The sequence below is a fragment of the Cydia strobilella genome, chromosome 6 (genome assembly GCF_947568885.1).
Source record: "Cydia strobilella chromosome 6, ilCydStro3.1, whole genome shotgun sequence".
NCBI classification, from domain to species: Eukaryota; Metazoa; Arthropoda; class Insecta; order Lepidoptera; family Tortricidae; genus Cydia; species Cydia strobilella.
Genome location: NC_086046.1, coordinates 19,827,380 through 19,843,253, shown reverse-complemented (window position 1 = coordinate 19,843,253; position 15,874 = coordinate 19,827,380). Strand labels below are relative to the sequence as shown.

General features: G+C 37.5%; 1 protein-coding gene across 1 annotated transcript; it reads left to right on the top strand.

Moving 5' to 3' along the window:
* Positions 1-17: 17 nt before the first annotated feature.
* LOC134742279 (sugar transporter SWEET1) lies at positions 18-14,404 on the top strand. The gene is made up of 6 exons (XM_063675330.1): positions 18-211; positions 6,485-6,662; positions 9,755-9,878; positions 10,671-10,826; positions 11,645-11,764; positions 12,354-14,404. The coding sequence occupies exons 2-6, from the start codon at positions 6,493-6,495 to the stop codon at positions 12,462-12,464; spliced, it is 681 nt and encodes a 226-aa protein (XP_063531400.1). The 5' UTR covers positions 18-211; positions 6,485-6,492; the 3' UTR covers positions 12,465-14,404.
* The last annotated feature ends 1,470 nt before the right edge of the window (positions 14,405-15,874 follow it).

Below are 15,874 nucleotides of genomic sequence, written 5' to 3'. Positions count from 1 at the left end.
TCAATTTTGTCGTGTGGTCGAGTCTCGAGTGGCATTGTCGGTCAGTCACAGTAACCCTTGCGTAGTAAAATATTGTTTTAATTTGTATTGTTATAGCTTTAGCAGTCGGTGCTGCTAAGTGCTAAGCTAAATCTTAGTTTTAAACAGTTAAACGCAGTGTATATAAAATCGTTTTATTGAAATCGTTGGTTTTAACCAGGAGTTTTATAGCGTAAGTATATTTTGCAGTTTGATATCTTAACTTAGCAACTGAATAAATGTGGTGTAATAAAATATCTACAATACATGGTAAATAACTTTATAGTACCTACCTATAAATTATATGGCTTATTGGATGCTTATTGGCGTTATTTTTGTCTCTTCTCTCTCTCTTACTCTTAACATACCTTATCAAGTGTCAAGTTACTCAAGTTACCAGAGTGTGGAAGACTAGCTTTTTTGCTAATCCATCAATGTATTTTTTTTGCCATGTCACTATTGCTAGTCATGACTCTGTGTTTTATTATCTTGTAGGTATAATTACACAATTGTTATCCTTGTATATGTTGCTTAGTTTCATCACCATAAAATATGTGCAATCACTACACCTTATAAAACAAAGTCCCCCGCCGCGTCCTTCTGTCTGTATGTTCGCGATAAACTCAAAAACTACTGAACGGATTTTCATGCGGTTTTCACCTATCATTAGAGTGATTCTTGAGGAGGTTTTTGTAAATTCAAAGTCAATCTTCGTTGTAACTGATTTTATTAATTATCACTATATTCAAAGTATTCAGTCTTAACAATACGTCGGCACTCATCAAGCGTTGTCACCATCCTACCCGCCTTTTGCAACCAACATGGTGCCTAGAACCAGACCGGAAACAAGTCGGATTGGCGTTCTTATACTGGCCCGTGATTGATTAGTTGGAACCGGACTGTCAGTTTTGGCATTTGTCTTGCTTAATAATTGTGACCAAAAGATTGTAATATTATTTTTAAAAAATCATAACACTCGGCCATCCGACTCGTACACTGTCCCGGTGTACGTAAACCTCTTAAACATTCTAGATTAAATAAACTTATAAATGTTTGAGCTTAGAAATAAATTACGAACTTATTTAATTCTGACACTTTCAATTTATTTCTAAGCAGTTGTTTCGATTGTAGACGTTTCTGCTTAATTAAAACTAATTAATTAAGGTTTGATTACAAATATCACTTTTTGGGCCTTACATAAAGATAATTGTCTAAACTCAATTTAAATCCGTAAAAACATATCTAATTTAAAAAAAAATTACACTTGTTGTCAATACGCCATTTATAATACTGAGCTAATTGTACCTTTATCTTATGACATACTAATCTTATTTTAGCCATCAAAAACGGTGTCTCTCCGGTGTTACACCATAAATCGTCTGCAACAGACGATAAGGCCAATGATGATGATGATGACTAATCTTATGACAAATTATAGCTTTCACTGTTTAATGAAAATTTTATTCTATCAGGAATTACGACGTGTAAAATCATAACAAGGTTTTGTGTAAATTAGTTAAAATATGGCACTACCCGTGCGAAGCCGGGGCGGGTCGCTAGGGGTCATCCATTAATTACATCACACGTTTAGGGGGGGGAGGGGGTCATGACAATGTGACATGTTGTGACAAGGGGGAGGGGGAAGTCACAAACTTTGTGACGTCACTAACTTATTTTGTTTGCTGTACAATTAAATAATAAGTTTTTGGAACGATAATCGTTTTTAATCATTTAATTTTCTTTCCTAATCAGTTTTGGGTTATATAATTACTAATATTTATTTTGTATAAAATATTAATAATGCTTAATTCGTTTTGCCGATTTTATTGAAAAAATGTGACGTCGCACCAGGTAGGGATGGGTTTGCCAAATGTGTCAAAAAGCCTCGAAATTCGTGTGACGTAATTAATGGATGAATCCCTAGTGCAATATAAAATATACATTTTAATTTTAATTTACATATCAACTGACTTGTACACAAGCAAGCACTTGTACTTTACAAGGCACATTATCTTCCTATTGTATGAGTTCAATAGTATCAAGATGACCTTGGAATTATCTCTTGATTAGGTACTTCATAAATAGGTAATAATTAGCCAGAGCTTCCTACGTCATAACCTCGTGTTCCCGCGTATACTCAACTTCAAATTAAATTTGTGATTTATTACAATTTCCAAATTCAAAATTGACAAATAATACATCCCGACGTTTCGAACCCTTTACAGCGTTCGTGGTCAACGGGTGACTGAGGAAAATCTACTAAGTGCAAAAATACCCACATACAAAATTAATGAACCATCATAAAGTTTAAGGCTGGTTGTACATACATGCAAAATCGGTTCACAAATACAATACAACTATTTTCAAGTAAAGATATAGTATATACACGGTGTTTCATGACCCACTGAAAACCTAAAAACAGTTTGTTAATAATCGATAGGAGAATCGATTGCACTATATTTTAATGGGGGTATTTTTATTATTATTATTATTTTTACATGCTCAGTAGTCAGTCTACAAGTTTGTAACGCAACAATATCAACAACTAGCATTTGACACGTTATTTGGCAATAAGCAACACCCTTAACTGGCCATTGGTAAACCTTATCTCATTGCAGTAAGGTATGCAAATGGTCAGTTAACAGTGTTCACGACGGTAACTAGCAATTGTTTGATGTCACTAAAACGACGAAGTATCTTGTGTAGAATTACCATTCGAATAGAATTGTTAAGAAAACTAAACAAGGAATATTTATTTATTTATTTATCGGATTAAAGTATAAATACTCAAGATGTTTAAAATAAAAAAAATCTTTTGGGGTGTCTCAGGTTTTCAGTGGCTCAAGTAACACCGTGTATACCGTGTATCTTCTCTTTTATTCTTGTCTGTTACCTTTCGTGATTCTTCTCACCTGATGGTCTCATCGGAAGATCAGCGCTGGAAGTCACCAGCAACATGCTGAGATGAGGCCATTTCGTGGCACTTTAATCTTATTTTATGTTTTCTTTTGTATTATGTAATGTCTTGTTTGTTTGTGCTTACGAATAAAATCTCATTCTATTCTATTCTATACGCGATAAAGCTACGCCGGCTCCAACCCTACACCTCTGGCCCGAGAAGGTTTAATTCCCTCCTAAATTGTAGGAGGAGGACGAACATGCCCGACGCGCTCCAGTAGCGAGGTAGCCCCATCACCGCCCTGAACGCATTGTTAAACTGCACACGGAGGGTGTTGTAGGCTTAATGAGTGTAGTTCGCCCACAGGCTGCATGTATACAGAGATATGCAGTACGCTCTAAAAAGCGTTACTTTTACGTCCCAGGAACACCTTGCAAACCTCCGGGCGATCATGTTACGCTCATGCTCGATGTCAGCATTGTCCTTGAGGATAAAAGTCGCTTCAAGATCGTTTTGAACACCTCGCCCGCTTAGCAACTTCTGCTGGTGACTGTACGTCTCTTAAATGACCATTGGTGTCCCTTATTCCTTTGCAATAAGGTTTCAGAATTGTCAGTTAACAGTTTTGACGATGTACCACAGTGTAACAATCTCCCCTTTACGACCTCTAAACGACCTTCTCAATCACCTGTGTGCAAACAAGCGCGTTTCCGAACTGTGACGTCACTCGTGGGTGTGTGAGTGACGCACAAGTGTCAATTTCAATTTGCCACTCGTTTATAATCATTTGTAGGAAGCACAGCACAGATTGAGGGCAGTATCTGAAGTAAATAGGTGCGGTGCCATTTGGTGCTATTGCAATCGCTTACATAACTTGCGAGATTCGAAGGCTCGGGTAAAACAGTGTATTATTACAAGTTACAATTAAGTATATGGCTCTATCTATTTTAGCCTGTTTAGTTAATAGCGTTCAGCCAGTCTACAAATAGCATTGAGGTGACATTTGTCACACACACGAAGATAATATACTACATAAAGGTAATTAATGTTAGCTAGGTAGCTACCTATACAAATATAAACGATGTGTTCAAACGGGGACAGTTTTGGCTAGTGCGAGGGCAAATGAAAGTTGCAAACAGCCGTATTCCGTCAGGCCTCCTTCACTCGCTAAAGGCCACGCGCTATATGCCTACCGCTCGGCGTATCGTCGACGATTCAACCGACAGAGGGCCGCCGAACGCCCGCCTGAGCGCTCGCACCGCGCGTTTCCCGCGCCTACGCTTCGAAATGCCGAAACCACGAAATTATTGTGCAGTAGATGGGTGTAAAAGTCAAAAAACAAAGGAAAATTTGTCGTATTTACCGAGTAGTATTTTAAATCTATCTTTATGAATTTTGTCACCATTTATTTCTTTGAACATAAGTAGGTAAATCGTAAATGAAGGAGTTTTTTGAGTCAGGTAATATAATTGTTGTTTTTAAATATTTGATTGACTAATAAAAAATATGGTTTATTTGCAACATTTGTTATATTACAATAATAACATAAGTAACAGTACAACCCTAGCGCATTCTTACGATGACGCTTTGGCACGTGACTCGCACGGCGAGCAAGGCAGTCTCGACTCTTTGTTCGCGTACTTATGGTACATTTCTTCTCGTCCTGAGCAGCAGGTATTAATGGTATTATTATTAAGAATTTGTAGGCTATTATAGCGTAGGTATTTTCGCTTTTGTATGGGAATGATGTATCTGTTACGTAGTAACTATTTATTAATCTGTGATTCCGTGGCAGTTTTAGATATGCCGCTACCAAATGTTGGAACAACCTGCCTCCACCTGTTCGAACGCTTAAAACACTTAACACCTTCAAGACAAAATGTCGAATTACGTTTTTCAAGACACAACTAAATACCTAACGGCAACAACTACATACCTTTTAATTTTTTTCTGAATTACTTACTTCCTTCATCTCCTTCACGCACTAGGCAAAATCGCAATAGACATTGAACCTATTTAAACTAAGCGACGGCAGTAAATTGTAATTGTCTACTCATTTTTCTTTTCTTTTTTTCTCATTACTTGTTTGTTGTTTTGTTTTTTCTCTCATTGTTCGTTTGTTGTTACTTTAACTCTTTAAGTTATTTATTAGTTAGGTCCCTACCGAAAATCAGCGCTGCGGCCAGCCGTGGCATAACGCTGAGTGGCGGTCCTTTTCTTTTTTCGTCCGCTCCTTTTATACACTCTCTTATGTAACCTACCATCATGTGACGTTAATGTATTCCATTCTATTCTTTATAAAAATCGATATCGATCAACTTTGGCATGTTTTTTTAATAACGTTTAGTTCGAGGAAGAGTCACATTTGTTATTGAGATTTTGAAATTTTTGCATATCGATAACACTTGAGTCAATACTTATCAATTATCACTATCACCTAGCACTGGTGCATTTCACCCCCGCCAAACCGGGGTTTGACGATGAGTCACGCGTCACGCAACGCTGTATGGACTACGGCAATAAATTTTATAATATTCAATTATTCATACAATTTGCATACACCAACAACGCTCGAAGAGCAGAAATATGACCTCGAATCGTCCTTCGTCGTGTCACAGTGTCACAGTGGTGTGTGAAAACACATTAGTATCCCATCGCAACGTCGAAAAAGATTTCTCTCATGAACAAAAATCATCACTATATTTGTCAAAATATTTTAAAAAGGCTTCGTGTAGAAACAATTAGATTAGGCTAGGTTAAATTTGTGACCCTTCTGAAAATCCAACTCTTAAAAAAAGCGCGCTCGGACAAACGAAATATCGGACAAAAAATGTTTCGTTGTCATACTTGTTATGCAATGTTTTTAGGTGACTCCGATTCTCGCCAGCGCTCGCGCTCCAAAGGCAATACACGTGCTTAAGTAAAAGTAATAGAGGTTGTGGCGATTTATTCTCGGGTCAGTGTTAAGTGATCTATTTATACTGTTAGCGGTTTTTTGATGTTCGCCCCTCCCTATTACGAGGAGTACTCCCTATTACATACGCCGCGCTTGGGTGTGGCGGTCAGATTCCATGATGGCGGCGATAAACGCTGTGACTCTCTAGATGTTTTCTTGCTAAAAATACGCAAATATGAGGAAGTCTTGATTTGTTTGCTGATATTAAATGGGTGCTTTTTATTAGGGTTCCGTACCCAAAGGGTTAAAACGGGACCCTATTACTAAGACTCCGCTGTCCGTCTGTCCGTCTGTCCGTCTGTCTGTCACCAGGCTGTATCTCACGAAGCGTGCTATCAAGCTAGACAGTTGAAATTTTCACAGATGATGTATTTCCGTTGCCGCTTTAACAACAAATACTAAAAAGTACGGAACCCTCGGTGCGCGAGTCCGACTCGCACTTGGCCGGTTTTTATAGGCACACTTTAGTCTTTACACGTATCGCAAGTGATTGAGAGTATTGAGGGAATCTATCGACAGAAATACGAAACTCATGGAGCCAGAAGAGATTGGGCTCATATTCGTTTTGACGTGTCCAATTCTTTTATGTAGAAACTAATTATCTTCCTCAGAATTCAAGATGGAGGCTCTCTCAAACGTGCTACAGCCGTACAAGGAGATCGTCGGCACGATTGCGGCCGTGGTCACCATGGGACAAATGTTTTCTGGCTCATTCTTGTGCTGGGACATCTACAAGCAGGGGGACACTAAGGGCGTGCCGCTTATGCCCTTCTCCGGCGGTCTAGTCATGTAAGTACTAGTGGTGCTCCGAAGAATTGTTCGGATTAATTCCTGCCGCTTCTTTCCGCCATCCGCTCTACGCGACAACATTTCCATCTTCACCACTTAGAAATAAAAAAATAAATAAAATAAAGCTAAACTGTGGAATGAGCTCTTGCCCGCGGTATTTCCGAACCGATACGACCTTTAAACCTCTAGGAAAGTGCGAGAGTCCTCCAATTTCCGACGTTACCGAGTGAATTTTTTTATGGCACTTGCCCTTGATTTAAATGTGTAAAAATTCAATATAAAAACTGTAATTTTTCGTTAGCACCCTGTTAAACATGCTCGTATAAGCGGTTTCTACTGTATATTAATGTTACATAATAAATATCTAGTCGAAAGGTGTGTCAATAACCGGAAGTTTGACCTTGTCGTATATTGTAATAATGGCTAGAAGTGTATTTGTCGGCCAAGGCCGTAGCCAATCAGGCAGTACAAAATGATTTATAGCCCGCTCGTAACGTATGGGCTGGGGCGCTACCGCCAAGAATGACATCTAAAAATCCCTACTTATATTATAAAGCGAAAATAATTGCCTGTCTGTTACCTCTTCACACTGAACCGATTTAGAAAAAAAAATAGGTATGGGAATAGTCTGACGCCCGGGGAAGAACATAGGATAGTTTTTATTGTTCCGTACCCAAAGGGTAAAAACGGGACCCTATTACTAAGACTCCGCTGTCCGACTGTCTGTCACCAGGCTGTATCTCACGAACCGTGATAGCTAGACAGTTGAAATTTTCACAGATGATGTATTTCTGTTGCCGCTACAACAACAAATACTAAAAAGTACGGAACCCTCGGTGCGCGAGTCCGACTCGCACTTGTCCGGTTTTTATCAATCATCATCATCATTCCACGTGGGCAGAAGCTAGTCGTCTAATGAATGTATCTATCACAGAATTATGCTAGAAACTGGGTAAGTAGTGAAAGACGATTTTAGAATTTCAATGCAAAAGAGGAAATGTCTGTACATCGAAAAGAGATTAATACTACGGACACCTTGGCCATCAAAATGTAGGCACAGTAAATATCTTGTACAACGAGCTGTAAAATTGCATGGACAAATTATTAATAAGTTCATTCATAAAGTGGCCATGCAATTTTGCGGCTGGATACATCCATCGCTGTACACAACGATGCGAGCAAAATATCTTACACAATCTTATTAGTATGTGCTCTAATACTAGAAATTACTAGATATATAGGTAATGCTAAACAAAACGTAGAGAGAAAACACGTGCCGTATAGCGGCGTATTTATGACTAATCTATAGATTCTACAATATCATAGAGTAACTTATACTAGAGCGGTACTGTCATAGTAAATTTTGTAACCCCAGTAAATTCACTGCCATCTGTCGACACACTTTAAAACTAAAAATAAATATTTATAAAAATACGATAAAATGTATTTAAATATGGATAAATGATTTTTTTATTTGCATTAATTATTTTTATATGATTTTGACCCATGTTCTTTCACTGGTATGCGTTAAAATTATAAATAACAAACGAAACAGTCAACGCCCTCTATACGAGTGTAGGCCAAAACTAGTGGCGCCATCTGATCGAGAATCAAATTTTCGTGATTTTCGAGGCACGTTTTTTCCTTAGAGTGTATCCATCTATTACGGAGTTATATCTATCTTTGACAATATTAAGGAATAGATTGCCAATTTATGTTGATAAGATAACGTACCGTAATATATCACTTGTGATAATTTATTAATTAACCGAGGGAGCGCGAAGCTTATATCTAATTGCTGATAATGGGAGTAAGGCGACCATTATTCGTAATTAAACAAACAAATGTAAGAAATATTGAGCTCGTTTACAGTATAATTGTTAATTTTATCACAATCGCAAAGAAACAGTTCTGTACGCATAAGTCGAATTCGAAACTTACCATCGATGACAGTAAATAGGGATATTACGCGAAACTCTGCGTAGGTGGCGCCACTACCACAATCTGAGGGTCTATCGTGAAACAAGAAAATTTATTTATCTAACATCTCTGTCACTCTTGCGTATTCGAGCGATAAAGAGGCAGATAGCGAATTTTTGGATTCGCGTTTCCCAGTAGGTCCTCTGTAAGCAAACCGCCTTGATGCATCAATGTCATATTTTATTATCTCTGAAAACTTGTCAAAAACCTGTTAAAGGTACAGTATGTATAAATTACTCTATGATTTACTAAAAAGGCTAGTCCTGCACTCTGGTGGCAGAACATTGCAGTAATATCCCTTATTGGGCAGTTGAATGTCATTGGTAGTAGAATTCGTGTTTTTAATCAGCTTAGCCATCTGTTAACGCAGTGTGTAAATACAGGATCCTAAAAAGTTGCCTATAAAGGCGTAAAAGACAATAAGGTCAATGTGGTAAAATTGATTGCGGGCAAGACCGTCATAGGGCTAAAACTCTCGTATTATACGTACGTCGCTTAGTCACAGTCAGACAGAAGAGCTTGGGTCCTGTTTTGCCTTTTATAAGTGGAGTATGTGTATTGTAAACTATAATAAGAGTTATAGCGACGAAAAAGCTTGTAGACGGTTTTTCCCACATTGACCTTAATGGAAATATTCACCGCAATCGAACAATATTGGTATTTAACAGTACCAATTGCAAATTTATCCTATTTATAAAGCCACTATTCCATTATTAGGGTTCCGTACCCAAAGGATAAAAACGGAACCCTATTACTAAGACTCCGCTGTCCGTCTGTCTGTCTGTCCGTCTGTCTGCCAGCAGGCTGTATCTCATGAACCGTGATAGCTAGACAGTTGAAATTTTCACAGATGATGTATTTCTGTTGCCGCTATAACAACTAATAAGTACAGAACCCTCGGTGGGCGAGTCCGACTCGCACTTGGCCGGTTTTTTTATAGTGACATTTTCAACCAAAAGGTACCACATTGTCGCTTATCCATAAGGTTGATTTCAAATTGAAGCTATATGGAAATAGCGCCGTATTGACAACCGACAATAAGTACCCTTTTGGTTGAGAATGGCACATATATACCTACTTTATCACGTTAATCGTTGAATTTTCCTTAACAGGGGAGTACTGAACCTGCAGTATGGGTTCATTCTACGCGATGATACGATGATCCGAGTCAACTTCTTCGGTATAGCGCTGAGCATCGTCTACTTGTCTATCTACTTCTGCTACACGAAAGAAAAGGTATGTGAGACAGAAAGATGACCATCTCATGCCCGCTGATGATTTTATAATTTACTTTAATAAAGAAAAAAGATAAACAAAGCCGTCGTTGAATATTAAGCTTTCCTTAAATTACCCGCTTCAAGTAGTCGACCGGAGATAAGGGAGTGTGGGCTATAGTGAGGTAGTGTGGACATTGTTAGCGTGGGCCATGGCAGAAATCTAAAAATTGATAGTCAATGTCAAATGTTGACAATGCAATGCATATGGTCTGTACAGTCGAAGGCAAAAATATCGATCTAGATAAATAGCTCAAAAATATGTGAACACGACTTTATTGTCTAAGGTGTAAGAGCGTACATATATTTTTGAAACTTTGGGAATATATATATAATTATGCCTGGACTGTACAGTCCTTCGAGCAACACGGAAGGGAGACGGCATTCGTACTAATTTCCCCTCTGCCGAAGCATAGGCACAACTGTGGCTATGGCGGTGCGTGTTGTGACTCGTCCGTACACAAAAAGAGATCGAGGTGTGCAAGATTTGTCTTTGGCGTATGTCATTTTCTATGTATTTGTGCCGTCATTACAGATTAGATTTTGTATGTAGTGAGTGAAAAGTGCGCCTATGTGCACGTTTCCCCCGCAAAAAATGGCAGAATGATTTGTACGGTAACATATTGCATGGGCTCCTCCCTTCCGACGTGTCGGAAGCCGGTGTTGCTCGAAGGTGCAGTCCGTCAAATTTCTGAAATGATAAGTTTAGAATTATATCAGGCTCATAATTATATTAACCTGTTGTTTGTTGTAGGTTAAAGCGTGGTTCGAGCTCGGTCTATGGGGCGCGTTCACCGCTGGAGTGATCAGCTACGCTCAAATGGCTGATCCCGCCGTCGTCGAGAACCGCCTCGGGACAATCCTGACTGCTTTCATGTTCTACCTGATTGCGTCCCCGCTTTTCGGGCTGGTAAGTTTGTTTTGTCGGTGAAATCATAGTTGGTACTAAGTCTATGGGGCCCGTTCATTGCTGGAGTGAATAGCTATGCTCAAATTGAAAATCCCGTCGTCGTCGAGAACAGGCTTGGGACGATCCTGACTGCTTTCACGTTCTACCTGTTTGCGTCCCCGCTTTTCGGGCTGGTAAGTGTTATTTTGTCGGTGAAATCATAGTTAGAACTAAGTCTATGGGGCCCGTTCATGGCTGGAGTGAATAGCTACGCTGAAATAGTAGATCCCGCCGTCGTGGAGAACAGGCTCGGGACAATCCTGATCGCTTTCACGTTGTACCTGATTGCGTCACCGCTTTTCAGACTGGTAAGAGTTTTTCAGCACCTTTAGCAAGGCAGAGGCGATTTGGTAATCACATTTGTAACACTTCAAACATGTATTCTATGTTCAATGAATAAGACTGACATTCGATTGAACTGTCAGCTCAGATAAAACCGGACATAAAGACGTGATACACGATCTTTATTCTTGAGGGAGTATGGGCGTGTAGTGTTTATATTTCTTCAACATTTACAGGCGGTATTTGGTACCTAGGTTGGTAATATTTAATGCCTTGACTGTAAATTCTAGAACGCACAAAATATATTTGGAATAACTTGCCTAATTTTTTTTGTTATAATAAAAACTTTTTATCCTGTAATGTTCACGGACAAAATGCTGAAAATATTTGACCTACTTTATTGCACATATATTAAGGTAGTTTGTACACATTTTTGGCACTTTGTCCGTATCAAATTAAAATTAAACTTTAATCAAATCAATTTTAATCCTTTGCAGAAAGACATCATCGCCAGGCAGAGTACTGAGGGTTTACCTTTCCCTATGATCTTCTCTGGAGCCGTGGTCACGTTCATGTGGTTGCTATACGGCATCATTCTGAAGAATAACTTCCTCGTTGTAAGTATACAACTATACACTTTATATCTCTTATCAGAAGGTTCAATATCCATTGCCGAAGCAATGTGATTAATAGCTAATTGAGGCTTTGTAGCGCGTTCATGAATACGGGGGCTCGTCTTAGATACAGCAAAGTCATATAACTTCGTATAAGATGAATAAAGTCTAAGGAAAAAACGTGCCGCGGAAATGATGGCGCTACCACCAATACCAACCTTTGGCCTATTCTCGTTTAGATGGCGTTGACGGTTTCTTTTGTTATGTAACAATTTTAACACATATCAGTGAAAGAACATGGGTCAAAATCATATAAAAATAATAAATACAAATAAAAAAATTATTATACATTTTTTGATATTTTAGTTTTAGTTTTAATCGTGTGTCGATAGATGGCAGTAAATATACTGTGACTAAAAAAATTACTATGACAGTAATGACAGTACCCGTCTATCCTATATATTCTCTTTGGATACAGTCAGCAGCAAATTAGTTATAATTAGTTAGTTGTTGTCTTTGTGTGTCGTGTTTAGATCATTATGAACATCTTGCGCGTTTAGCCACTTCTACTCACGGTTTGTGTTCGTTACAGCTCCAAAACTCAGTCGCGTTCGTGCTGTGCTCGGCGCAGCTATCGCTCTTCGTGATCTACCCGACGAAGCCCAAAGCGGCCGCTAAGGCCAAGGCGAAGAAAGCCGACTAAAACTAGTCAATTGTATTAGGTTTGTATTATGTTAAGCAAATATACACCTTATTTCTATAGTTTCTTGGTTTAAAGTGCAACGCTGTGAGCTTAGGGAAACATAAAATTACTAAAGAAACTAAAATAGATCAAGCAAAAGTATACCTTATTTTAATAGCGTCTTAGTTGAAAATGAAACAAACGGTGTTATATTTCCAACTATATAGAACATGCCAAGCAAAAATATACCTTACTTATATAGCCTATAAGTTGAAAGTGCATCAATCGGTGTGAAATAACGCTAACATGTTAAGTAAAAATACACCTTACGTCCATAGATTCTTAGTTAAAAATGCAACAATCGGTTTGAATGTTGATTAAGGAAACTAAATGCCGCAGGCATGGCTTTTATGTATGCTAAATACAAAAGACATGTGGAATTGTAATTAGCATTGTAAAGTCATAGTAATAGGGGATATTACTGCAATGTTCTGCCACCAGAGTGCAGGACTAGCCTTTTTACTAAACCATAGAGTAACTTATACATACCTTTAACAGGTTTTTGACAAGTTTTTAGAGATAATAAAATATGACATTGATGCATCAAGGCGGTTTGCTTACAGAGGACCTACCGGGAAACGCGAATCCGAAAATTCGCGATCTATCTGCCTCTTTATCGCTCGAATATGCAAGAGTGACAGAGATGCTAACATTTCTTTATCTAAATAAAGAAATTTTCTTGTTTCACGATAGACTCTCAGATTGTGGTGTGGCGCCCTGGCGCCCCCTACGCAGAGTTTCGCGTAATATTCCCTATTAGAGAGTAAGCTTATCTAATTTTAGCATGCTAAACTGGCCATGTCTATTGTTAAAGCCTTAAGTAGATTTGTAAGTGTATAACTATTAGTTAGGCAGCATTTTTAATGTATTTTAAATGATCGAGTTTTATAAGAATATTTCATGCAATAATGCATTGAAGTTTTAAATTAAAACAAATGGTTTTTAACAAATCTAGGGAGTTTATAAATAGTGTTGGTAGAAATCTACATTATCTACGCCTATAATTATAGGTAACCCGCATATAAAGTTATTTCCATAGGTGTTTCCCAGTTTCTTATTTTTTTAACCACAATCTATTTTTGTAATTAACATTATTACAAAGAAGTTGTATTTAAATTGTAATGCCTATTTTTTCCTCCCATTGAGAATTTCGTGTCCACCGCCATTTCTCGAGATATTTCTACAATCAGCAAACCACGGGTTTCGCTGCTTTATTTTTTGTACTAATATATAAATAACTCGTTTGACCAATCGTAGACTACTTATTGTCGGTTGTCAATAAGGCGCTATTTTCATATAGCTTCAATTTGTAATCAACCTTATCGACAACCGACAATGTGGTAACTTTTCGTTGAAAACGTCACAAATGTTTCGATGTACAGAACAGATTATTACCATGTTGAAATATTGTTTGAATTGTTCCTTATATTAAGTATTGTTGTAAAGATTCCTCTATGAGAGTATATTTTCAGATAACATTAGCTTAGCTGGTATGGTTGTGAATGAGATATCTAACAGAATAGATATAATAATAAAAAGGCTTCTTTGAGGTGGCTAAATTTAGCTTGCTAAATGAAAAAGACACAATGATAAATTTAGCCACGTTTAAAGCTGAGCGTTTATTTTGTAAGTAGCTTGTAAGCAGACATTCCGTTATGTATTTTGTAAGAACAAATCAGATTTGTTTAATAATTTAGACGCATTTGACTAAGCACATTGTTAGTTTTAGCGTTGAATTAAAATTTAAATAACATGATTTATTAAACTATAAACTTTTCTAAACCTTTTTTAAATCCCGTTTGTAATCTGTGATTTTTTTCCTTAATATCGTAAAAAATTGAATTGAATTGAATTGTGAAAAATTATAGAAATTTTTGTGTTATACTTGTTGATTAAATCAATAAATTATTAGTTTTAATATAAATGTTTGTCTTATTAGTATTACTTGTCATTGAACACTTGTGCTTTATTCGGAGGTTTCGCGCTGTATGATCCGAGGGCCTACCTACCGCCAATATAAAAATCTAATAACGATTGAGAGGCAGATAACCAAGGGCCTGACACTCTTTGATAGAGAAAGATAGTCTTATTGCGATTCCTATAAGAGAAAATAGTGCCATGCTTTGTCGTTATCACCGACCGGGTGGCATCATAGGTAGGAGAAGATGGCGAAATACCGAAATTTATAAGAGTGAAAGAGAAAAAATCCTATGCAGCCCAAATTTTAGATGAATATTCTTTCACTTTTCCCCGGTCGCTCGGTGGCGCGTATATACTATGTATATGCAGATAACAGATAACAATTTCGACATAACGAAATGAACGAACGCTTGAGCTAGGCGTGTAGTGAGCGGGGCATTTGCCCTTGATTAAAACGTGAAAAAAAATACTACAAATGTTATTAGCCCCCTCTTAAGATTAGTGTTACTCGAAAATTAATTTAATTTTAGGTAACCTAACCAAGAAAGGCTGTTGGCGGTCTTTGGTGTCGGAGGCCAAGATCCACTTCGGGTCGTCGCGCCACAGCAGTAAGTAACCAAGGAAAGGAAAGCCACTGCGTGCGGCGCACACTGCGCACGCATATCTAAATTAGCTCAAAGATGCGGTGCGCTACATGTCTATTAGGATCTTCAGAGTTTTAACACGATGCGATATATTTTATTTTATTTCAGACCAGGTAGACAGTGTTAGTGTACATTCCCTTAAGCCTATGTTAGTTAAACCTATACCAAAGATAGATATAACTCCGTAATAGATGGATACAGTCTAAGGAAAAAACGTGCCTCGAAAATCACGAAAATTTGATTCTCGATCAGATGGCGCCACTAGTTTTGGCCTACACTCATATAGAGGGCGTTGACTGTTTCGTTTGTTATTTATAATTTTAACGCATACCAGTGAAAGAACATGGGTCAAAATCATATAAAAATAATTAATGCAAATAAAAAAACCATTTATCCATATTTAAATACATTTTATCGTATCTTTATAAATATTTATTTTTAGTTTTAAAGTGTGTCGACAGATGGCAGTGAATTTACTGGGGTTACAAAATTTACTATGACAGTACCGCTCTAGTATAAGTTACTCTATGCCTATACTAAGTTAGCAGTAGCGATGATTAAATCATCATGAGTTGACCAAAAATACTTGGCTTTTTCTTAAACTCTAAACTTGTTCTAAACTAATCCAAACACTGGCCACATGAATGATAGAATAATCCACTCTATGTTTCAAAACGTCATTAAATGGTCATTAATATGTCAGACACTAACAACAAAACCACATTTTAGATTTATTTATCTATAAATATTTACATTTCAATTTTATCACGATCAAAATCAAAATTATATCAAATCTTTTAATTAACG

What these genes read in the sequence shown, in the direction of transcription:
- LOC134742279 (XM_063675330.1), top strand. Translation starts at nt 6,493, where the DNA reads ATGGAGGCTCTCTCAAACGTGCTACAGCCGTACAAGGAGATCGTCGGC. An exon ending in TCTGCTACACGAAAGAAAAG is followed by an intron (nt 9,879 to 10,670) that starts GTATGTGAGACA and finishes TGTTTGTTGTAG; the next exon opens with GTTAAAGCGTGGTTCGAGCT. An exon ending in CGTCCCCGCTTTTCGGGCTG is followed by an intron (nt 10,827 to 11,644) that starts GTAAGTTTGTTT and finishes AATCCTTTGCAG; the next exon opens with AAAGACATCATCGCCAGGCA.